Source organism: Antedon bifida, chromosome 3 (genome assembly GCF_963402885.1).
Source record: "Antedon bifida chromosome 3, ecAntBifi1.1, whole genome shotgun sequence".
Taxonomy (NCBI): domain Eukaryota; kingdom Metazoa; phylum Echinodermata; class Crinoidea; order Comatulida; family Antedonidae; genus Antedon; species Antedon bifida.
Genome location: NC_136228.1, coordinates 26,581,447 through 26,605,328, shown reverse-complemented (window position 1 = coordinate 26,605,328; position 23,882 = coordinate 26,581,447). Strand labels below are relative to the sequence as shown.

At 31.9% G+C, this 23,882-nt stretch overlaps 2 protein-coding genes across 5 annotated transcripts in view; one reads left to right on the top strand and one right to left on the bottom strand.

Annotated features, from left to right (window-relative positions):
- Positions 1–18,016, bottom strand: part of LOC144836864 (serine/threonine-protein kinase N2-like) — a 44,584-nt gene extending 26,568 nt beyond the window's left edge. For 2 of the 4 annotated variants that reach the window (XM_078691764.1, XM_078691767.1), the window contains exons 1-6: positions 17,551–18,016; positions 16,262–16,568; positions 4,124–4,417; positions 2,725–2,891; positions 1,815–1,952; positions 878–937 (exon numbers count right to left, since the gene is read on the bottom strand). In XM_078691764.1, the coding sequence (XP_078547890.1) occupies positions 878–937; positions 1,815–1,952; positions 2,725–2,891; positions 4,124–4,417; positions 16,262–16,568; positions 17,551–17,568 (984 nt within the window). In that variant the 5' untranslated portion in view covers positions 17,569–18,016. The remainder of the gene's footprint in view (positions 1–877; positions 938–1,814; positions 1,953–2,724; positions 2,892–4,123; positions 4,418–16,261; positions 16,569–17,550) is intronic. The other 2 variants (XM_078691765.1, XM_078691766.1) reach the window with 2 other exon arrangements.
- Positions 18,017–18,176: 160 nt separating this feature from the next.
- On the top strand, positions 18,177–23,882 carry LOC144836903 (abasic site processing protein HMCES-like). The gene is made up of 7 exons (XM_078691826.1): positions 18,177–18,309; positions 19,799–20,008; positions 20,562–20,780; positions 21,337–21,565; positions 21,880–22,026; positions 22,409–22,521; positions 23,534–23,882. The coding sequence occupies exons 1-7, from the start codon at positions 18,290–18,292 to the stop codon at positions 23,742–23,744; spliced, it is 1,149 nt and encodes a 382-aa protein (XP_078547952.1). The 5' UTR covers positions 18,177–18,289; the 3' UTR covers positions 23,745–23,882.

The window sequence follows — 23,882 nt, the reverse complement described above, 5'->3', positions numbered from 1 at the left end:
ACAACAAAACAGATCGTTCGTGTATAATCCACTCCAACGGCAAAGCTAGGCTCAGTATCGCACAATACTATAAGCAATCCAAACACAATAGGTTCTATTGTTCTCCTCTGTTGTCGGAACGTGTTAACGTTTCGACGTCTCGAAAAGAAATGGTGAGGTATGCATGGGCGTTGCCGCCCACCTGAGGGCGTGGCGCATGGGCGATACCACTGTCTTGGAGGGGAGTTCATGAATAAAATGTTACTTTTCGGTTATGTTCTCCCCTTGAAGGGGAAAAGGCCTATGTCGGTTCATCCAGGTAAGCTAGTCACGTAATAGACTATCAAATAAACTAATTTTAAAAAAACAACTGAAACAAAAACATTATTATTATTATTATTATTATTATTAGGTATTAACTATTATATAGTGCAAAATGACTTCATCATCATTATCATCATCATACTTTCTATTAAATTGGTTTAATAATTTTACTATTAAAATTGTTTTCAAATTCAACTTGTTTTTTTCAGTTTCATTTTGTAAATTAAATAAGATAAATAAAGTAAATTGTTGATATAATTTTTAGTAGTGCTGTGCCATAATAACAAGGATAAAGGATATATTTCATTTTGAGTAATAAATAAATATTAGAGTTGATCATTCTCAACCATCTTCATTTCCATACAAAAATACTGATGTCGTGCACCAAGGAATCAGGATTCAAAGAAACAGAACAAGGAAATAAAAGAAGCCAGGACTCACACATACATAAAACATAATACAATGCTTAACCCTTACAACCACAGCACAAAAAAAAACTCAACAGTCACTACTTAAACGAGGGTGAGTAGACTTAAACTGATGATAGTAGGACATGCAGTAAAGCTTGCCTTACGTTTCTTATTTCTTTCCTCTTAGTAAATGGTACCTCTTGCAGTTTTTTATAATAACTAGACTGAAGTAAAAGATGATATTTAAATGATACAGGGTTTTAAAAAAATATACATTAATATAAAGTTGTATCAAGCATGAGATAAATATGATTGATATAGATTGATCATAATAGATAGAAGAATTTGTTGGGTAATAATAATCTGTATTGACATACACCATTAATATCAGTGATACTTAATCTACAGTCACTATATGAAAGTGGATTCAAACTGCTCACTAAATACAAACTACCATTTATAACGCAGCATAAATTATACATTACGTTTTGCTATATATCAAAGATAAAATAATTTGATAGAATAGCTTATTCATTTAATTGCCATCGGCATCAGTAATTGAAATTAACAAAAAAAATGTTTAATGGTTTTAAACACAATATAATAAAAATGAATTAATGTTGAAATTGTAAATTATACCAGACTCAAACCTCTTTTACACTACTGCCGTGCTAGCATCAAGTTTGGATAAATGTCTTTTAATTCAACACAATTTATATCTGAGGATTGACACATGGTGTGTGTACTGTATACACACAGCCAGATCACAATAATTATGTCAAAATACTGCTCTCTCATGCATGGCATCCTTTAATAGCAACCGCCTCCTTCATGTACAGTATAACATCATTACTCAAGAACTATACATTTTATTAATTCTATTTTTTTTTTAAATAAGTTTAATTATTTGAATAAATCCTACAATTTATTTATTTTATTTAATTAACTTTATACTTTGTACTAAAAAGATGAGCATGAAACCCACCAAGCTACAACTCCACCACATGTAAAGAGTTATTGTATTGGTTTCACACACAGAATGTACTAGAAGTCAAACAATACTGTAAAGCTCCATTGCTTTAACACATAATAAATACTGACCTGTGATCTGCCAGTTCTTAATTCCTCTTTAATAACTTCTATGTTTTCAGAATCAGGTGGTAGTTCTTTTATTCTGGCTTCTAATGAAAGTCGTAGAATTTCCAATTTATGTGTTGATTCTAAAGCTCCCTTTTGAGCCTACAAAAACATTTTAATCAGTGATAAAGATAAGAGATAGAGATACCACACATTTAAAATAGGTTTTTATTTGCATGAAATAAAATGATTTAATTTATAGTAGCATCAACAATACACAAATTTTGAGAAAGAAGAGTCACTAAAATCCCTCGTATATTGACACACTGAATACATTATGTCATGTACACATATATTTTTTATTTTATTAAAACAATACTTTAATTTGATGTTAAATTAGTGTAAAATGTTGATGGTGAAGTGAAATCCTATTCAACAACTGGGATGAATGTTGGTGTTTGCTATATTATACAGTTCATTGACCTCACACAATTTAGAGTCTTGAGATTGTTCTTCTGAAACATTCCAGATATGACATCATTTCCACAGGATTATCAAAATAATCATAGTAATCCAGAGTGACAATTTGCTAAATGTCAAATTGAAAGGGTCATCCTTATTCCCTACATATTAGCAGGTCAAGTGTCACATAACACACTCACTTTGGTATGTAGATGGTATTTCAACTTTATAGTTGTTATTAAATAGAGACTATAAATTATTTTACCCCAACATCAAATGCACTTCTGTATTTTAGACAATATTTACTGTAATTCAGTTTTATAATATACAGTACCCCAGCCAGCATTGATATTTTATCATTCCAAATCCTTAAGATCAAGGGGAAGCAGTGAACTTGAAATCATGTTTTTTAGGCCGAAAAGAATACTCGCTCCTTAGGGTGTGTGGAAATTGTAAACTGAATTTCACTTACATCTGCCAAACCTTTTTTTTCTGAAGTCTTCAAGTTTCCTAGAGTCTTGATAACGTTCTTGAACCCGTCTAATATTGCTGTTTCTATCCGTAGGTGATGACGTAATTCCTCTATCCTAAAGTCTACTGGATTTAACAGAAGTTCTGTAGCAGAAGGCCGCTTTATACCTGTAATTTCAAATAAATTATGCCCGCATTCATTTACTATTTTATAACAGAGAGTTACAGTTCCTTAAACAATTTTTCCTATACACATGGGATATCAAAATGACCACAATTTTACTGGGAAATAATGAACATTCTCCACAAATTCAGATCCAATAGCAGCCAAAACTACTATTGTTTCATGCATGCACACACACACTCATAACATCATACAACTTCTACTGGAAAACCTGCCCTTAAGTGACTTTTTTAGTACTACATAAGAACACACTTTATTAAACCTTTTTTTTTTCGACTACTGTAAAATCAACTATACACAATTGTTGCCTTTAATTTTTTATTATCAACATAGAAGAACAGCAACAATAATGTGCAATAATGGCTGATTCTAAACAGCAATCCATAACAAATTGGGAAAAACATTAAAAAGGAAAACATAACAGCAACATTTCAAAGCAAAACATTTCAAAGAAAATGCAAAATGGTCACAATAAAAAGCAAAAATTGAAGAAAAATAAATGTATTTTCTTTGTTACCTGTATTGAACATTTTTATATTATTGTTAATAGGAAGATAATAATTTTTTCCCCTCTAATTTTTATGAATTAGATTATTCTTTGCCTTTATTAGTTGTTTGGTATTAAAATGTTCTTTTGCCTTTTGTATTAGTTTCCAAATTTGTTCTTATTGAATTGCTTTTCCACATACTGTATTATTTGTGCACTGAGAATATTATATAAATAAATCTGTCACTCAAGTGTAACATACAATTTGGTATTAAATTTATATGTACAAGCAAAGTATCTTCCAATTTCGAATTGTGTAAAACCACATTCAGCTGTTTATCCTTCTTGTACAGTACACACTTTTGTATGATACACACTTTCTTAATCCCTCTCTGAATAGGCCCTATACTAAAATGTGTATTGGTTCAAGGGGGCATGTTTGTGCTGTTCTACTTTCATCAAACCTCAGGGGTCCTACAAAAGAGGTCTGTGGAATCAGCAAAAACAAATGGATGGAACATCAACATGCTGAGAGAATGCCAAAAAAGCTTTTCACAATAGTTTGATCTTGTGGATTCTACACTTCGTCCCAGTACTAGAACATCTTTGCGCTACATCATCGAGAAAAGGTTCTTTGCAAATAGAGTGTATTGTTAACCAAATCTAATAATGGCCAGTGAACTTTAATATCTCCAAAAGGTTCCTGTGGGTAAAAAAATGTCAACTTACTTGTGCTTTCACGCTTTTCACCATTCGTATTTCCAGTTGATACCTGAGATTGGTTTGCCTTGAGTAGTTGCATACGGATAAATTCTATTTTTGTTTTGCTATCTTGTAACATCTGTTGTGCCTCTGCTAACATTTTGCGATCCTTGCCAGAACCTGATGAGTACATGTGTAGCATATTCTTTGCTCCCGCCTTCACCTTCATCTCAATTGCTAACTGTTTTTCTAATACATCTACACGTGTGTTAGTGGGACCTCTATCATTTTGTTCCGGTGACATAGGTTCTGTGCTATCACCTGCAATGCAATAAATAGTGAATATTTTTTAATGGGCGATTCTCTCAATTATATGAGAAAATATTTCCAAACTACTTAATATTGTTAATGTTTTCACAATTTGAACTAAGCAGAAGAGAATTGTTACAGTGACATAAGTTTGGCATTTTTGGGAGGTCAAAATGAATATGTATTACATGTATGTAATTCACAAGCGGTCACACACGTGACAGGCATGTCCCCCCAAACTGGAAATTTCTAATTTTCATTAAAAAATGTTATTTGATGTGATTTTTTATTACATACTAAAATATTGAGGATATAGAGGTTTTTTGTATTGTATCTGTTAATAAATCACAGACTTACTTTCTTAAGCAAACCCTAAATAATTTATCAAAAAAGTAATTTCTCTGAGTCACACACACACACAGCACACGCATATTTATCCTCCTATCTTATTGGTGTGAAATACAAAAACTATCCTAACCTTATAAACTAATATAGGCAGGACAGAGGAGTAAATAAATGTATCATAGCAAATCTCCTCCTTCTTATTTGTAAGACTAGAACTACCAGAAAATAGCTAAAATTGCTGTATGAATGTCACACATTCAATTATAAATATGTCTATATTGAATTTTCAAAAACAATTTAGTCAGATAATAATGAACATAGGAGTGGTCATAAAATATAATAATAAATAAAATTCATAATTACAGCTCATACAGTATTTATTTGGGTGTCTAGAAAACTCAGATCTAGAAAACTCAGATCTCAGATATATCTGAGTTTTCTAGATCTAGAAAACGCAGATATCTGACTTTTCTAGATCTAGAAAACTCAGATCTGACTTTTCTAGATCTAGAAAACTCAGATCATCAAATGGATCGTTCCATATTAATCAGAGGGTAGCTTGTTTGAAATACTACAGTATTATACGTTTTCTTACTACTAAAAATAATTATTGTAGTAGCGGCCTACAACTTAAATCATAAAGAAATACAGTATACACCTTTTAAAATGTAGGCTTAGCAATTAGGCCGAGCCTAGCTAAGCAAACTCAATTCTCAACTCAACATGTGTGCGCTATCGCGATGTATCGCGAAGAGTAGGCCCTACTAGGCTAGAAGTGGTCAACTCGTACCCAAAAAATTGCACCTATTCCCAACTTGGCTAACTCGTACCTCAACCAACTCGTACCCACACCAACTCCTACATACCTAATTTTTAAGCCTACATTTTAACGGCAACGTGCACTGTATTTTCTTTATGATTTAAGCCGTAGGCCGCTTCTACATGTTACAATATTAGTAAGAAAACGTACACAGTAATCAGTTATAATAATTACTATTACTATAATAAATACTATTTCAAATGACCTACCTTCTGATTAATAATGGAATGATCCGAATGACCTACCAACCAATCATTTGATGATCTGAGTTTTCTATTTCCATTCTGGAACTAGAAAAGTCAGATATCTGAGTTTTCTAGATCTAGACACCCTATTTATTTGTCTATTTAAAAATTAACATAATATAACATTACGATCTATAGTGCTTTTTCAGATAAAATCTACTGCAACTTTTCCAATGCTTAGATAAAACATGGTGTACTGTACATATAGACGTTGCATGGTGTACTGTAATTTACTATTTGCATAGCCTACAGTATGCATAGCTTTATGTTGGAATCATGTGTAGTATATAATTTACATGAGTAGATAAAATGTGGAATTCCCCAACTTTACTTACAAAGATCAAAACCCAAGATTAAGAAACCAAACATTAGGTGAACATTAATTTTTTGGAAAAAGTGTTTTAAAAAATGTGTTAATTGTGTATTATATTATTTAAAATGAGGTTGTTCCACATAGTTGGACTGTGAAATGGTGGTGTTTTTATATACTGCATTATGTACATGTAAAAGTTACCTTGTTGCAACAAATGTGTTTTGAATAATAAATAACTATAAGCTTCACTGTAACTCGTAAGCATGAAAACCTTAACACTATCAAATAATAAAACATAAAAATTGATCATTGCAGTAAAACATTTATAAATTTAAAGTATGAAAACCTTGATCACTATTAAATCATAAAAAAAAAAAATGATCATTGCAGTTCAATGCTAAAGTATGAAAACCTTGAACACAGTATTGATCGTAAAATGTTATGTACGTTTTAAACTACTATTATTAGAAAATAACATTGAACAAGCAAAAATATTTACCTTGTTTCTAAAAAATAGTAAAGACAATAAACAAAATTATAACCAAATATGGTTTGAAATTGGAATATTATTCTCAACCAAATGGCACTCACTATAATACAGAAATATTAGATCATTGACTTTCAATATTTAGAAGTGAAAGTGGTGTTTTTTTTAATGTGTATTAAAATTAAATCTATTACAATGTTTCCTCATTTTTTATGAACTGGCTCACTCATGTTTTTAGAATCTTATAATAATTCAGTTCAGCCTCACTTTAAACTCACAAAAAATCAGTTTCTGGGTTTCAGAGAGTCCTGTCCGAACAGGTATACACTTTCAAGATCTATTGTACTCTAGATTTGAGTGTCCAGTTTTTAATCAGAGCTGTAGGTAGAGTAGGATTTTGTCACGTCAAACTATGAATTTATTTCGTTATTTATATCTTGAATAATTAAGTGCCTGCCCAAATATGGAAAGACCACACCCAAGTTTGAAGTGTGTAGGTGTTAAATACAACCAAGTAGCATTATAAACTACTAAATGCTAAATTCAAATTTACTGATGACATTTTGGATAAAATTACAGTATTTCATACCAGATGAGTAATCAACTAAAGAACTCATGTAAAACAATACTTAGTAGTACATTAGATTTGATTAGATAGGATCTGTACTTATAAATCAACAGAAATTCTTACATACAGTCACAAAACAGGCATCCTAATGAAGACTTCAAAAACATGTAATACTTAGTAGGAAGACGTCATACTTCACTTTAAAAATAAGAGATTTTCAATAAAAAAGCATACATGTACTGTACTTTCGTAGGCATAAAATCCCTATGTAATCATAGGGATTTTATATTTTTAACATTCAATGAATACCGGTAACATAGATTTTAAGCCATGAAATAAAAAGTTACGCTGACCCTACAGAGGTCTACCTAAACAAATGGTGGAGTCTGTTGCGCATTTTTACTTTATCAGGTAACTACTGTATGTGGAACTTGGGAGTTGGGCCAAACTAGCCTACTACTATACAGTAAGCTAATTACAAGTAAATCCTAAATTCCCTGAATGAAGCTGGTGTCTAGGAACTAGGACCTACACTGCAGTACTGTAGGTCCAGGACCTACTGTAGAACCTACAGTTAACCTTAACTATTATTATTATTAAAACCTTTAAAATTAGTTTTCACATTCACATCTGACCGCCTTTAATAATTTATTTGGAAGGAAAATTAAATTAATGTCGATATTGAGTTTTGAGTTAAGTAGATAATATATAAAATATTTTAACAAAAACTCAACAATAATAACAGAATGCGCATTATGAAATGTTTGTTGAACAACAATACTAATTTTCAGCTTCACTAATCACTTACACCTGACAAGGTTAATGACTTTAAATAATATTTTGTTTTGTACTAAATGCACAGATTCTATGAAACGATTCTCATTTATTAACAATTAATATTCAACAAATGTATTCTATTTAAAAGCTAACATGATAATAAAACAATATCAATTGACCTTTGCACAATATTTAACGGTACGGTAATCAAATCATTATTATTACCTGATGATTATATTGGGTAAACTGTCCCGATACATTAATTATATACAATTGTGTACTATTTTCATTACAGTACTGTATCCTAATTGTATTCAATCTTAATGTTCCTTACTAATAACTGCAATTTGGTTGTCTAGAAAATATGTATTTTTGCTGTTTACTGTACCTCCTGTCTGCTATAGCAGGCACGTAGACTAGTTTTTTTTGTGGAAAAGGTGGGGGGAGGGGGGGCAGGGAATTGACGAAAACCCTTTTTCCAGAGAACCACTTGAAAAAGCGGAAGCCGTACCAAAATCGTGCAACTAATTATCAATTATACTATAGCAAGGTTTTTGGTTGTTTATTTTGTACTGTTAAGTGTTATTGTTACTTTTTTAGCGATCGAAATAGTGCAATGTTAAAGTAGAACTCAAAGCAGTATCAATATTATAATGAATTATGAAAATCTGACTTGTAGTTTTCGAAATATAGGGTCTAAAACATCGTCGAAAATAATCATTTTTAGCCACGAACAAGTAAAAAAATGCACACTCAGTCGGCAATTGTATGAACTACGCCATTTTTTTTATAGAATAATTACCTAAAATTTTATAAAATAATTTTTAGTAATATTTTTTGTATCAACATAAATTCAATAAAACATGATATGTTTATTAATTAAAAAAGTGTTTATTTAACCTCATTCAAAGAATTTGAAAATTTTACAAATTCTCAAAACTCTCAACCATAGTAATATACTGTAGTTTTCATAATGATAGTTTCTCAAGTCCGTTCTCTTTAATATATAACTGCCTAAAGGTGTGGCGCGAAAAAATAATCCTACTACAGTACATACTATTCTGTACAGCACAGTACAGTACAGTAGGTATCTGTGGAGCATAAAATGAAGGAAATAATAATAAATGTAATACTACAATAGTAACTAATTTTGTATATTGGTGTTAACTGTTAAATTGTACTTGCTACTTCTCCTGGTAAAGTTCACATTAATAATATTATATTTTTGCCTAAACATTATTATATTGCAAATTAAACAAATACAACAACAATAGAATTGAAAGAAATTTGACAGAAAATATTACTACAATTATTGCAAACTGTATTGTAGTATATTTTACAGCTAAACAGTTGGTTACAAAGAGTATCATCACCAGATGAGAGTCCATAATCAGAATCCAACATACAGTTAACAGGTCATTCTCAGGTTCAAGGTCAAATTTATTATTGTAAACAATTGTAGACAATACAATATACTGTACTGCTTAAGATCAGGAAGACCAAACCTTTTTTATAAGTACAAGTATTTCAATTCAGTTTTCGGACACATGAGAGGAACTTTCTTTTTAATTAAATTTCTAAAACAAATTTATACTTTAAATTTAATTTTTTGGAAGTTTCTTTAAATCAGCGTCATCAAAGATATTACAAATTGGTGAATTGTCTGGCTGAATATGTATTCATATTTCAAATAAACTAACATACTGTGAATTTACAGTAGTACACTTTGTTTTATTATAAATTTCAAATTATTATATAATTTGTTAATTCTATGTTGCATCATGTGTATTGTTAACTTTGGGTAGGGCCTTGGTTATGATGAGTCATCATTTGTCATATGGACAATATAAAGAGCTATCATTTTTTACTAGAGTCAGTTGAGCATTTGAAGGTCAGTATTAAATATACAGCCACACATTTTATGTTACAGTGGTTCTGTTTTTGCTGCATAAAATAAATGATTAAAAACAGGGATTAAAATGGGGTTAATAAATTAATCACAACTTTTTAGTAAATGGCAAAATAACAGGTAAAAACACCGATTCAATTTGGTGTTAGAACGCCATTTAACCGGTTATTAATGTGCTTTTAGATACTTAGATACACTATCCAGATCGCGAACGGTTAGAGATTTACCTTTGTTTGATTAATCAGATTTTATTATTTCCTCGGTGTCAAATTAAGGTCGCTAATCATGCTGTTAATTTTTCATGTGCGGAGAAAAAGCTAGGCTTAGGCGGAAAAATGTTTTTTGTAACGCCCGCGAAAAACACCCACAAAGTGGCAACAGCGCGTACTTGGTGCATACAGTATGTGCCGGCGTGTCAGATGATTCGTATGCGGTTTGAATAGCGGTTACGATTCATTTTGCTATGGTTGACTTTGCGGCTACGCGGTGTGGTGGCACAGAGGCGACAAAAAGGTGAGACGCTCCATCTCTTATTGTATTAGTACGGTGGATATACCATTTGAGGGCCCTTACTGGGCACCAAAGTTTGTCTCCATCAACTGCCGAAAACGATTAGATGGTGGGAACGAACACAGCTGGCAGCGAATAATATGTTAACCTACCGTCTGCAAATCGTTTCATAAACAAGTCTATAGTTAAAAATAGTTTGGGGCAAGTCTAATTGTTTAAATTTGAACACTACACTAGTAATAGTAGCAATATAGTATTGTAGTATAAGGTTTGCATTACTTTTTAGAAATTACAATTTACATGGTGAACTGCATTGTAAACCTAAATAACAATGTTGAAACAATTGACAATGCATTTTTCAGGGACATAAGGGCATCAATATCTATGTTCTACTATAGATTCTTGTATACAGTTTTGGAATCATCACCTACATAGAGGAAGCAGTCATATCTAAAGCTCATCCAATGGGGTTATCTACGCTCAAGCTAAGGTCAAATTTGCAGGTCAGTCTAATTACCGAAAATAACCGAAAACAACCAAAAACAAAATAAAAAAATCTAAATACCGAAAACAAATTTGTATAATTTTTTTTTTAATGTCGCCCTCTACAGACTGATGGGTGCTAATACCATGCAGAGAGAAAACCGTGCGCGCAAAAGCCAAGGAAGACCCTACGAAATGGTACTGTGGTCTTCCTTGGCTTTTGCGTGCACGGTTTTCTCTAGTGTGCACTGCGCTGTGAAATCAGTAATTTTCCTAAAAATTGAAGTTTTTCACCCAAAAAAAGGCAAATTTAAAGGAATTTCAAATTTTTTTTCACATAAATTGTCTCCCTATATAGTTCTAGTTGTGTTCTAATCAATATTAATTGTTTTGAAGGAGGTTTGCGCAGCTTTTTTTGTTGTTTGCGCAGTATTTGCCTAATTTAGATTTTACCTAACATTGCTTACCGTTTTTGTCACTTAAGTTAATACTGAAGTGATTAAGGGTAAAAACATCAACTCGACTACGATAATTTTACTGAATAGATTTTGAATCCTTATCGTGAGCTTGTTTTAAGTATACTTTATAGTCCCTAATATTATCAATATTCTTACTGTAAAATACAACTTCTTTCGCCAACTCCAAAACGTGTGGCGACTGGTAATGGTATTGGGTCAGGCCGGTGAGGCTGCAGCAGTAGATAGGCTGGTAACATGTTTTATTTGTATTTTAAATCACAAATTTTGAATGACTAAAAGATAATACAATAAACCTACTGTACACATTTATTCATTGTATTTACCGAAAAATGTAGCCACTTTCATGGTTTTTAAACATTTTCTTTTAAATAAAGAATTTTACAATTTGGAGAAAAAAAAATTGGAAATTTGACTTTAGCGTGAGCGTAGATAACCCTGTTGGACAACACCCTGGTGTGTTATGCTATGGTGATAGTTGAATTATTACAAACTTCTTCTTCTAATTTAGAATATTGAATTGGTTTTATTGTGTATTAAAACTACTTCCTGGAATATTTAGTGCATAGGAAGCATTTAGTAAAGGCAATATAACTTGTTTGTGCGAATGGAAGGAAAGGAAGATACATACGGAAACTTATTTACTGATGCCTGGATGTGGTTACAAATTATTTATCAAAAAATAATTGTAAAATTGCTTCCTAGTTTTCTCTAAATTATAGAAATCGTTAAAAATAGTGGGTTTATCAAACAAATAATGTTTAATAATGAATGTTTTATATATTCGTGCAATTGGACAAATATTTTTAGTGATAAAAGATAAAGTCCTATTTCCACTTGGCTTAACAAAATATTCTATCAGGTACTGTAGACCGTCAACTCTCCAATAAAGTAATTACTTAAACAATAGACTTACACTTTTTGACACACAAAATAGGTACCCGTCATTTCAATTGCAAATTTGACCTGCATTAGGCTTATTAAATTTGCCAAATTAGGTTGAAAAAACGTAGGTATAGTGCTTTAAAAATAAAATTATATTGTAATTATATATTGTACTAAATAATATATTTAATTCTCAAAACAACATTTCATTCCAGAACTGATGATACTGTACAGAACTTGCTATTAAAAATCTGAATTATTGATGGACTAGTTTTCCAACTGAGAAGCTAATCTAACATAAGGAGGTTAGCATATGTAGCATTTAGTAGCTATTCTAGTAACAGATTTTAATGTCCATACATGGAATTTGTACTACATTATATGTAGTTGGTTATTGCTTGTGAATCTGACAATTACCAATTTGAACGAATGCATTTATTACCACCACATTACAGTACTGGCTAGTTAAGTCTTTGTAGGCAAGTGGTAGTATATGTACAGTAGTATGTATAATGTATTACTATTATATACTGTAATCACTTTTTTGTACTGCACTGTAGTGTAAAGTGTTTTGCATATGATTACAAGTGTATTCAAAAACTCAGTGTTTATTTGTTTAATTGTAAAAAGAAACAAAATGAAGAACTGTTAGTTAAACGTTGTCGTTAAAATAATAATGTATGATCTTTATTATGTTACTTCGCAATGAATTTAACCTTCAACAAACATTCTGTACATGAACAACGATTTTGACAAGGAATGATGACGATCTATTTACACGGTGGCCTACACCATAATTCATGATGGCCCGTGCAGCATGCTTGTACATACTGTAGGATAGGAAGAATGGGGCCTAGGCAACAGACTGTTGGAAAGACCTTGTCATCAGAGAATAATTATATGATGTAGGCTGATGAGAGATTTATTAATGCCTGTAGGCTGAAATAAACTGCAAATTTGGTTAACTTTTTGTGCCTACAGAACAGGGCAAAAGTTAATTGCCACATGCCATAGCATAGCAGGAATAGGCAGTAATGTTCAACTTGTCCGAACGGGTAGCTAGTGGAAGAAGTAGGCAGATCTAAATTAAAATGATGCTATACTAGTTCATAAATATAACTATCAAATCGGTATGCTCAATAGGACATAGATATAAATATTTTTGTTATATTCAAAGTTGTGATTTTGCCAAAGAACACAAACTGTGACTGAGTCTGTTCAATCTTTCACAGGCTGTGAAAGCAAACTTAAAACACATGTTTTACACTTTAGTTATTAACTACAAGTTTTAAAGCTCAGGTACAGGCATGAATTTTAAACATAATATCTGGTTAATTGTACATAAATCAAATATTTGTAACAGAAATCAAGACAAAAAAACATGAATTTCCCTTAATATGGTCAAATACAAAATTTGGCAATATTCTGCCATAAAAACCAGGAATACTTTTTTTCAGTAGTTAGGTAGTTAACCTAATGTAATAACATGTGTGGTGACTCCCTAGAAGGTAAAAAACGATGGTGGATATACGGTGGATAATTTTTGCTATAGCATGAAAATAAAAATCTGAAGTTGAATAAAAATACCAGAAATGTAAAATTCAAGTTATATTACCTATATTTAGTCATCTGTTAACATTTTTTACCACACCGTTTAGTTTTCATAGCTTTTTAAAATGCCTCTCTATTTACAAAATTTGTGTACAAAAGAATAGAGATTTTACTGTGTAATTTGAACTATCCCCCCACTGATAAGAAAGTGCTTATTTTCAACAAGCTCGTGTAACACAAATAAATTCCCAAAATTTAGGAAACATAGGGGAAACTATAGATCGATAATTATTGGAATGTATGATCAATAGAAATTTTTTGCCCGCACCTGGCCTTTAAAACTAACCATTTTAAAATGTTATATTCAGATTATTAATCTTCACTATAGTATATTTGATCTTCTTTCTATGAACCTGAAGTAATTGACTACCTTTATGTCAATTCTTGTCAACTCACTCTTGTTAGTTATTATGATCATCTTCCAAAATTATCGCGGTGTTATGTTTTAGTTAGACCCACATACAGCATCATGTATTTTTAGTGGTTTTCTTGTCATTTTTGAAAAATAAAAAAATAGCAGAGCTGGAAATTAGGGTAGGAAGGACGGGCACGTTTAACAAGTAGTATTTTTTTAGACTACTGTAAGTATAAATAAAATAGAGTTTCTTTTAATGCATAAGACAAAAATTATACTGTGCTGTATGAGTATCATTTTTTTCATTAATTGTACAACATGCGACCATGGAGAAATTAGTTCTCTGTTATGCAACATAACTGTCAGTAGTGTTAATTTCATCAATATTTTAATTAATAAATTAGAAAGGTAAACAATTTAATTGTTGATTGTTAACTCACAATAACACTGGTCTAAATTGTACTATAGACAATGTGAGATGTTTACTTCAGGTGTAAAAGAGAATCATTGATCAGCATTTAATCTAGACAGATACACATTGTTCTTACAATAATGAGGGGATGCTTTCACAACTATTGATTTTTATTTATGAAAAGCTGATAATTCAAATAATTGATGCACAATACTTACATTGTTTAACAAAACCATGATTAATTATCATAGAATTATTATTAAATATTGAAAATATTATTTGAGGCATGTTTCCGCTACAGAATGCCAACAAATAAGGGGTAAATAAGTAACAAAGTGATATTCCCAAAATAAGGTAGTTCACTTGTTTATTTATTTAATACTAGGCTGCCAAAAGGTTAATACATTTTTCAACCAGCATCAGTAAACATAATAATAATTGTCATCATTCCGTATATAATTATTAATACAGTATGTATTATACGATGACATTAAGTTTCAACATGCAATTGATTGGATGTTTTTAAAGTACAGTTGACACCGCTCAAATCTGAAATATGATCTGCCTTGGAAACATTTCAGTAATTTTGTAATAGTAATATTGTAAAACAGTCAAATTGTGTTTACTATGCGAATATTGTTACTATAGGTAGTACTGAAATGCTTTATTTGTGCATCATAATAAAATAATATAAATTTTTCTTGAGGATTGGAAAATATTAGTAAAATAAAAAACAGATACATAAAACAAAATTAATATAGAATACACACACATTATTTCACAAAACTACAATTTGGATAAAAATGCATAAAACTAAAACACTTAAAAATTAATAAAGTAGGATAGGACTGGGATAAAATTAATTATAAACATTCAATATATTTTATGAAACTACTGTATGTTTTATCCTTCAGAATTTAATACCACAAACTTTATTCTGAATATTGTTTACCACAAACTGGTCACCACCCAATTAATCAGTTTAAATCTGTTTGTTTCTGACAATGGCTCACAGTGTACCTGAGAACAGGAATGCTATTACTTCCTTTTAAAGGCATTAGTCTGGATCAATTTTATATTGCTAGTCTTTGGAGCCTACAGTAGAAATGCAACGGAAATTACACATTCTTATTCTATTCTATAGAAATTCTATGAAATTATTCTGTTATCTTTAGTTTTAACAGTCAGAAAATTTACAAACTAGAAGTTGTATAAAACTATTTTGGTACTGTAGCTTTCTCTAAAATAAGCAAATAAAATGCATTGAACCATTAATTGTGAGTACAGTAGAACCTTGATTTTACATACGGCACGGGACCGAAAGACGTACAGTACGTAAAACACAGGATTCGTAAAATCCAGGTTGACCTTAAATTGACCCCCAAATATGTAGATCGTAGCTAAAAAGGCTGTCATGTTTGCCTACTTTACTTACAGCATGCAGTGGTGGTCATGTTTAAATCAAGTATAAAAACAGTACTAAATGTGTATGAAAAACAATGGGTAAAGCTGCATTCACTGTGTATTTATCCCTTCTTTTACTGTACATTGCGCAACATTTTCATGTATCTGATTTGAATTGTAACATAATACATTTTGAACTATAAAAAATGTTATTAGTGTTCAACATTGTCAAGCAAAAAAAGGCATAAAAACTTACCAAATACACCTTCATCAGTTGACTGATTGACAACGATATGTGCTGTTAATTCATTCAATTCTTGCTGTAATTCATGCAGCCTACTATTTGATTTTTTCACAACTATGGATAAACTTTTCCTATCAGCAGTAACCTTCTTCATGTTCTCAGCACCTTCTTTTATTTTTAATTCTGTTCGAATTTCTTTTTTAATTTGTTCCTTAATTTGCTCCAACTTCTGTTGCATGTCAGCATCTGACAGGTCAGAAAGGTCATAGCCATATCGATGCCTAAAACCCAACTGTCCTGACACACCACTGGAATCGCCCTAAAATTCAAAATACTGTCAGTGTCAGTAATCTTTATAACCAACCTACTGTATTATAGTGCCACAGACCGCGCACCACACCACCGGGAGTCGAACGTTGTTATTTATAGGGATAGCCTAGTTAGTTAGTCGTTGCGCGAGCGAGAGAGCGACGGATGAAACTTGGCCTAGGTCATACATGAATTAAATAATTAAAATACGACTACGCCACACGTTCAAATAATTATTATTATGATATTGATAAGAATCAGTATCTATCTAAAAATCGTAATGGTGTAATTATTAGACAGAGGAAGTATGAAGTTCGGAACGGGAGAAAAAATGTTTTTTTCACATCATATCCGCGCGGCAGCTGCCGCCAACAAATCAACTTGTATACGAGTGCATGTTATTACAGTAATGCGTTATATGAAATATTTTATTTTGTACTTGAAAATCATATAACTAGTCATATAGTTATATTATAATATATAATTATATGAAGTTTATATATGAATGGGCTAGGCTAGTTCGCCGTGGCGCAGCTATTAATAGATCCATCGATGTTAGTTAGCAAAGATAGTGTCCTAGTATCTTTGCTGTTAGTCTGTAGATGATACGAGTCTAGAGTATAGAGTCGATCACCGATTACCTCCATGCGCAATAGCGTGTCGGATTCCCTAACGCTGGGCAGTTGAGTTCCGGTGCCGGAATCCTAACCACAGCGTTTATTTATTAGAAATAGCCTAGGCTAGGCCTATTATTAATAGTATTTTCATTTGTTTCAATATAGATATGCCTAGGCTTACCGAGCCTTTTGTTAGAGAGGCCTATTCTATTGGGATTCTTTCTATTGCCTAGCTTATTAATATTATTTTTAGGCTAGCCACTAGCCTAGCCCTACCTAGCTAGGCCTAGCCTAGGCCCTACTACTAGTTTAGTAAGAAGGCCGCTAGCACACTAAAACCACAGCCTGCACAGCTTCCCTAGCAAGGCTACGTACCTGTAAATCAGTCGCCATTTCACCGTCTAATATTATAATATCCAATGATCTAGGCTAGGCCCCTATAAACACAGTTCCAAATTGGTTTGCCAACCGAACCACCAGCCAATTCTCTGGCTAGCGGGCGGCAACCTCACTCAACCAGGTGAGATGGGCAGCAGGATCTGGGCGGTAAAGACTGCGGAAGTTTACTTAGAAACGACAGTGGGTTCCCAACCATCAAAACAATCCGATATTTCGTATTTACTACTATAATAAACAATGACAGTATTAAAAATATATCAAGTAACACAAAAGTACAATCACGGGTCCTATAGTTTCCAAAACAATGCAAATACCATCACATTTTTATCCCAATACCCTTGTGAAAGTTTCCGAAATCTCAATCGTTTGTAAATCTATGAGTCACGTGATAATTATTCGACGTGTATATCCAATCACAACATACGTATCAAATTGGTTAGGTTGTGATGTGCATCGACGATCATTGGACGAGTTTGACAATATTGCTAGACTACATTGACCAGACTGTTTTAATTGATTAGATGGTCGTGTCAAAGGCTAATATTCTCCAATCAAGCATGACTTTAACAACAAAACCTCTTTATGATGTCATCATTTTGGTAAGACAGCATGCAGGACTGAACTTGTTTCCAATAAAAAAAGATGCAAGAAAACAATAAATTAGTGCGTTTGTGCATTTTTTTCTGAAACTTGAAACAAATAACAAACAACAAGCATGTGTGGAAGAACAGCTTGGTAAGTAAGTCAAAATATACTTACCGTGACCATCTTTATCTTTTTTATTCCACCTGAAACTGAAAGACATATAATTATGGTGATGGTAGAATGCTGAGAGAAATGAAATCTAAGCGATTTGCTTACCTTACCCATACCTTTTTTATATTTCGAGCTCCTTAATTAATTCTGAATTTCCTTTATTTGCGGCAGCGTTTTTGATATACTTTACTATCACTTTTTGTAAATTATGTGCAATTTGGCTGTGAGGCCACGAGATATGATTTTTGTGACATTTAAATGTTTTTATAATAAAATACAAGATTATTAAATTAAATTATTGACCATACTCTTTTCTTTTGGGTTTCGAGTGAGTGAGTAAGTGGGCTGATCATCCCGAAAACAACCATAAACAAACCAAAAACAAAATAAAAAAATCTAAATACCGAAAACAAATTTGTATTTATATATTTAATGTAGTCGCCCTCTACTGATGGGTGTTTCTAGAGCTAAATTAGGCTAAGACCATGACAGAGAGAAGCCAAGGAAGACCCTACGAAATGGTAGTGTGCACAAAATACTCAAATAAAAATCGTACAAACTCATTGATAACACTGTACATTTACTTTACAGAATCTATAAACATTTTTTATTTTATTCTTTCGGTTTTTTAACCAGACCAACTCCAGTACTCCTCACATTAATTGTGAATATGTTAATTTAATTATAGATTTTCAAAAGATAATAATACAAAAATGATATTTTAAGAATATTGATAATATTAGGGACTATAAAGTATACTTAAAACAAGCTCACTATACAGTAAGGATTCACAATAAAATCTATTCAGTAAAATTACCGTAGTCAAGTTAACATTTTTATCCTTAATCACTTCAGTATTAACTTAAGTGACGACAACGAGTAAGCAATGTTAGGTAAAAACGAAAAGTGTTTATATATTTTGTAAGTAAATGTAGCCTACAGTACCATGTATATCATTGAATTTGTATGAATTTTGAGTTGTATTTTGTGCACACTACCATTTCGTAGGGTCTTCCTTGGCTTTTGCACGCGTTGTTTTCTCTCTGCATGGTCTTAGCTTTAGAAACACCCATCAGTAGAGGGTGACATTAAAATAAATATTATACAAATTTGTTTTCGGTATTTAGATTGTTTTATTTTGTTTTCGGTTTGTTTTTGGTTGTTTTCGGTTATTTTCGGATGTTTTCGGTAATTGTAGACTGATCCGGATAGCCTCCGGGGCTACATTTATGACTCGTAAGGACTATAGCCATGGCATATCTTTTACGTTGTAGCTATACTTAAAAGCCGGAGAAACAAGCATAACATTATGTTATTTCATTGTGTAAATGTGGAGATATTGGGACGTGACATTACCTCAACATAGGTTTGATAGGTTCTATGTCCAGGCAGTGACACAACCATTTTCCTGACTAGGTTGATATTGATTTTATTAAAGATAAAATTCGAAAATTTGATTTTTGTATAGTACTCTTGATCCAGATGACTTACGCTGTGCCTGCGCTTATACAAACAGAAAAGGTCAAAGAAAACTACCTCAGTGGAGACAACCTTCATCAACTTCTGGCAGCAGCAGCAAAGATGGAAAACACCATATTGCAAATTCTGGAAATAATGGCCCACCGGGAAAAAACAGGGAATATTATCCATCAACAAATGTTAGTCCACAGTCTATCACGTAGGTCTTAATTCCATTAATAAAATGTTTGCACTGATGAAGAGCTAGTGTTGCCTGAAAGCTCTGATACTTTTTCTGGCTGTTTTACTTTTATCGTTTTGATTTAGCTTTTTGCTTATTTAATTTTTCTGTCTCCATGAGATCCAGCCACAACATTGTCATTTTTTCAGTAATTTTGCTTTGGAGTAATAAAATGTTTGTTTATACAATTAAAAATGTTCAATATGTTTTTCAAAATTAAAATTACATTCAATTAGTAAGCATTCTTTTGAAGAACTCTGCATATTAACATGGTGTTGGTATCACAACCTAAACAAAGTCTTCCCAAATGTTTAATGAGGAAGACTCTCATGATAATCTCAAGGAAAATATATCGTAGATGTAAATGTAGATTCTTTCTTCAATTTCAATAAAGATCATGGTCACAAATTATATTTATTATTTTACAAGATGCCATCCAGAAAGCTTTGTTACAACCGCTAATGTAGAAAACAGCTAATGTCGAAACAACCGGTAATGTACTAGTACAATCTATTTCTTTTTTCTTTATTAGGCCAGTATTAGTATCATCAAAACATTTTGATGAGAGTAACGATAGTGATGAGCAATTGTTAACTCCAATGCAATGGGGCCTTGTACCATCCTGGCATAAAGGTGATCCTTCTCAAGTAACTTACAAGATGAATAACTGCCGCAGTGAAGGCATGATGGGTAAATCTATTTTTAAAAAACCTTTCGAGAAAGGTCGTAGATGTGTTGTACTTGCAGATGGGTAAGTATAATTGAGATTACAAGAATAAATAATTCAAACATTATAACATGCAATTTTAGATGTATTCAAATCTCTATTTAAATCTATGGAAGTTTGGACCAAGATTCTAGTCTTCTAAACTACAGTATTCTAAACTACATGGATTTTTTTCTGATGCAACAAAACAAAATCTCTAAAATTCTTACAATCTAGCTTCAATTCACATTTTTCCTTATGGTGAAATACTACTGTAGTGACCTTACATTTTCCTACTTCACCACTTGACTATGTTGCTGTTGAGTTGAAAAGTCATTCTAACACTCACCAGAATCACCTTTGAACTCAATTAATAGCTACGTAGTGCACTACTGTGTCATTAGCCAACATGTTATTGGAAAAAGAAAGTTAAACAGCTGATATTAACATCATAACTACATTTGAAACTGAAAACTATAGTACTGTATATAAATATATGGCCGTGGTACATGCTTAATTGCTGAAAAAAAAAACTTTTACATTTGTTAATATATATATTGTTTAACATTATATTTTTTTATTTTAACCATTTGTTTTTCAGATATTATGAATGGAAGACATCTAAGGATTCAAAAACAAAACAACCATTTTTTATTTACATGCCACAGAATAGTTGTAATCGTCTTTCGGAACTTTTCATAAAATCTGATAATCAAATTAAACAAGATCCTGCAAAACTTGATGATGATGTCGAGGAGGATTTTGAGGAGTGGACTGGCCATACATTGTTGGCAATGGCAGGCATATTTGATTGTTGGATCCCTCCAAACGTGAGTGTTTTGTACAACAAGTTTTGTATCGTACAATACTTTCAATATCGTTATGTGGTTTTATTATAAAGCTTTATAGCACTGGGAAAGATTCATGATATCGATATGTTGTGATAGAGGGCAGTAGATAGTTTTGTTATTCAAGACTAAATTACACAGATAGTTTTGTTATACAAGACTAAATTACACAAGTGCACAATTACTACCTGATGACACTAGCCTCCAGACAATTACATAAGAGTGGGGAAAATCTGACCAATTAACTTATTGATGTATTAGATACTTTGTATAGTTAAACTATTATTATATTTTAGAATGGTGAAGCACTTTACACATATACAATAGTCACTACAGAGGCATCTTCTGGTATGGCAGATATACATCACAGAATGCCAGTTATCTTAAATGGTAATGAGGAAATTCGAGATTGGCTTGATTTTGACACTGTTCCTGCTAATGAGGTATATATCATTTTAATTTATTCTATTTAAATTTAAATTCAATGGGAGGTTCCCCTCTTACATGAAATAAATACACACAATGATGAAATATAGCCAAATCTTGTACACCTTAAATAAAAGGACATTTTAAACTTTAGTTTAAGGTCAAAGTATTTGGGTCTAACACAATAAGTGAATTAAATAATCTAGAAAAATGTGAATAAATGAATCTGAAAAATTAAATATGACCACTATTAATAATAATTAGTAACCAAAATTTGAACAAAAGTCTTGAAATAAGTTTGTTTATCCAAAAAAAAACTACTACGTGAGCTTAGCTGGGCCAAGCATACTACCTCCTCTAATACAGTACATAATCAATGTAGTTTATTCAATATAACAGGCATTCAAGAAGCTTGTAAAGAGTGTCGAGTGCCTACACTTTCATCCTGTATCAAGCCAGGTTAACAACTCACGATACAAGGGGTTAGATTGTGTTAAACCAATAGAAATTGGGTAAGTTCTTAATTCAGTGTCCCATCAGCTGTAAACAGCACAACAGTAATTCTGGTCATCCTTCTCTAGAGTTGATTGGACCCAATCCCTACAATTTTTGACGTTTTGTGAAAATAATGCATATATATTACTTTAAAAACATTAAACCAGGGCAGTCTTTATATTGCAGTCTTTGTATTAAATGTATGTTTTATGGTAAATTATGATAAAAAGAGAGAAACAATGCACTACCTAAGTAGCTCGCATCGAATGTCCTCTCGTGGACAGTCTTTAGGCCTAGCCAAGCTAGGCTTAGTTTTGTAGGCCTAGCTGGTAAACAGCAGTAACGTACGAACATCGTACGCTAATTATAGGCCTAGCCTGACGTTGTCTTGTTGCTGCATTATTGGTCTTTCTGTTTTTGCGAGAATCCATTAATACGGATTGGGAAAAACTCAGTATTTTTGTTGAAAAGTTACGATTCTTCCATTTTTCTATCTAAATATCAATCCACGCGCAATGTATGTTGGGATTTATAGCGTGCCGCTTAAGTTATTAGAATCAACTAAATTTTCATATTTATAACTGTTTAAAGATGTAAAAAATATATCACAATAGGACCATATATTATTTATTTTGACATTAAATGTAGTTTGTGATCTTAAATTAAAAACAAAAAAATGTAGGTCTAGTGTCTTTAATTGTTTTAAGTAAAGTTGCACTAAAAGACCAAATGGTGCTCATTTGTCTGGCATATATATCTGTTGGCATATTTTAGGTTAGGGTATTACCGTTATAAAAATAATGCACAAGTCATAGTGCGTTAGTGTAGATTCGGCGCACTCGAAGGTATTTACAATGGTGCGACATGCACAACATTGTGAATACCCAAGAGTGTGCGCCATATCTCCACTAATGCATGAACTTGGGTTGTGCGTTATTTGTTTTTAAAAATGTGTACCAGAAATGATCTTGTTTTTAAAATTTGATATATTGATATATTAAATTAAATTTATATTTCTTATTTTTTCAGTGCGCCTCCTCAGTCAAAAAGTAGTAATTTAATGAAGTCATGGCTGAAGAAAGCAACACCTAAAAAAAGCTCTATAACTCCAATAACAAATGATACAAAAATGAAACAAGAAAGTGTCAAGCGCAAGTCCATGATGGATGAATGGATAGAAAAAGCAAAAAGTCCTCAGAAGAAAATTGCATATGATGATGAATCTGTGAAAAAAAAATAAAAGAAGAAACGAGGGAACAGTTATCTTAGATATTTACATGCTTTTATTACCTACTGAAACACAGTTTTCAAACGAATAATTTAAAATGTGTGTATGATCAGGTGAAATTAAGCATTATTGTAAAACAATACTGTATAT

Coding starts and splice junctions, on each gene's coding strand:
- LOC144836903 (XM_078691826.1), top strand. CDS start 18,290: ATGTGTGGAAGAACAGCTTG. Junction 20,009..20,561: donor GTTAGTCCACAGTCTATCAC/GTAGGTCTTAAT, acceptor TTTCTTTATTAG/GCCAGTATTAGTATCATCAA. Junction 20,781..21,336: donor TGTGTTGTACTTGCAGATGG/GTAAGTATAATT, acceptor TTTGTTTTTCAG/ATATTATGAATGGAAGACAT.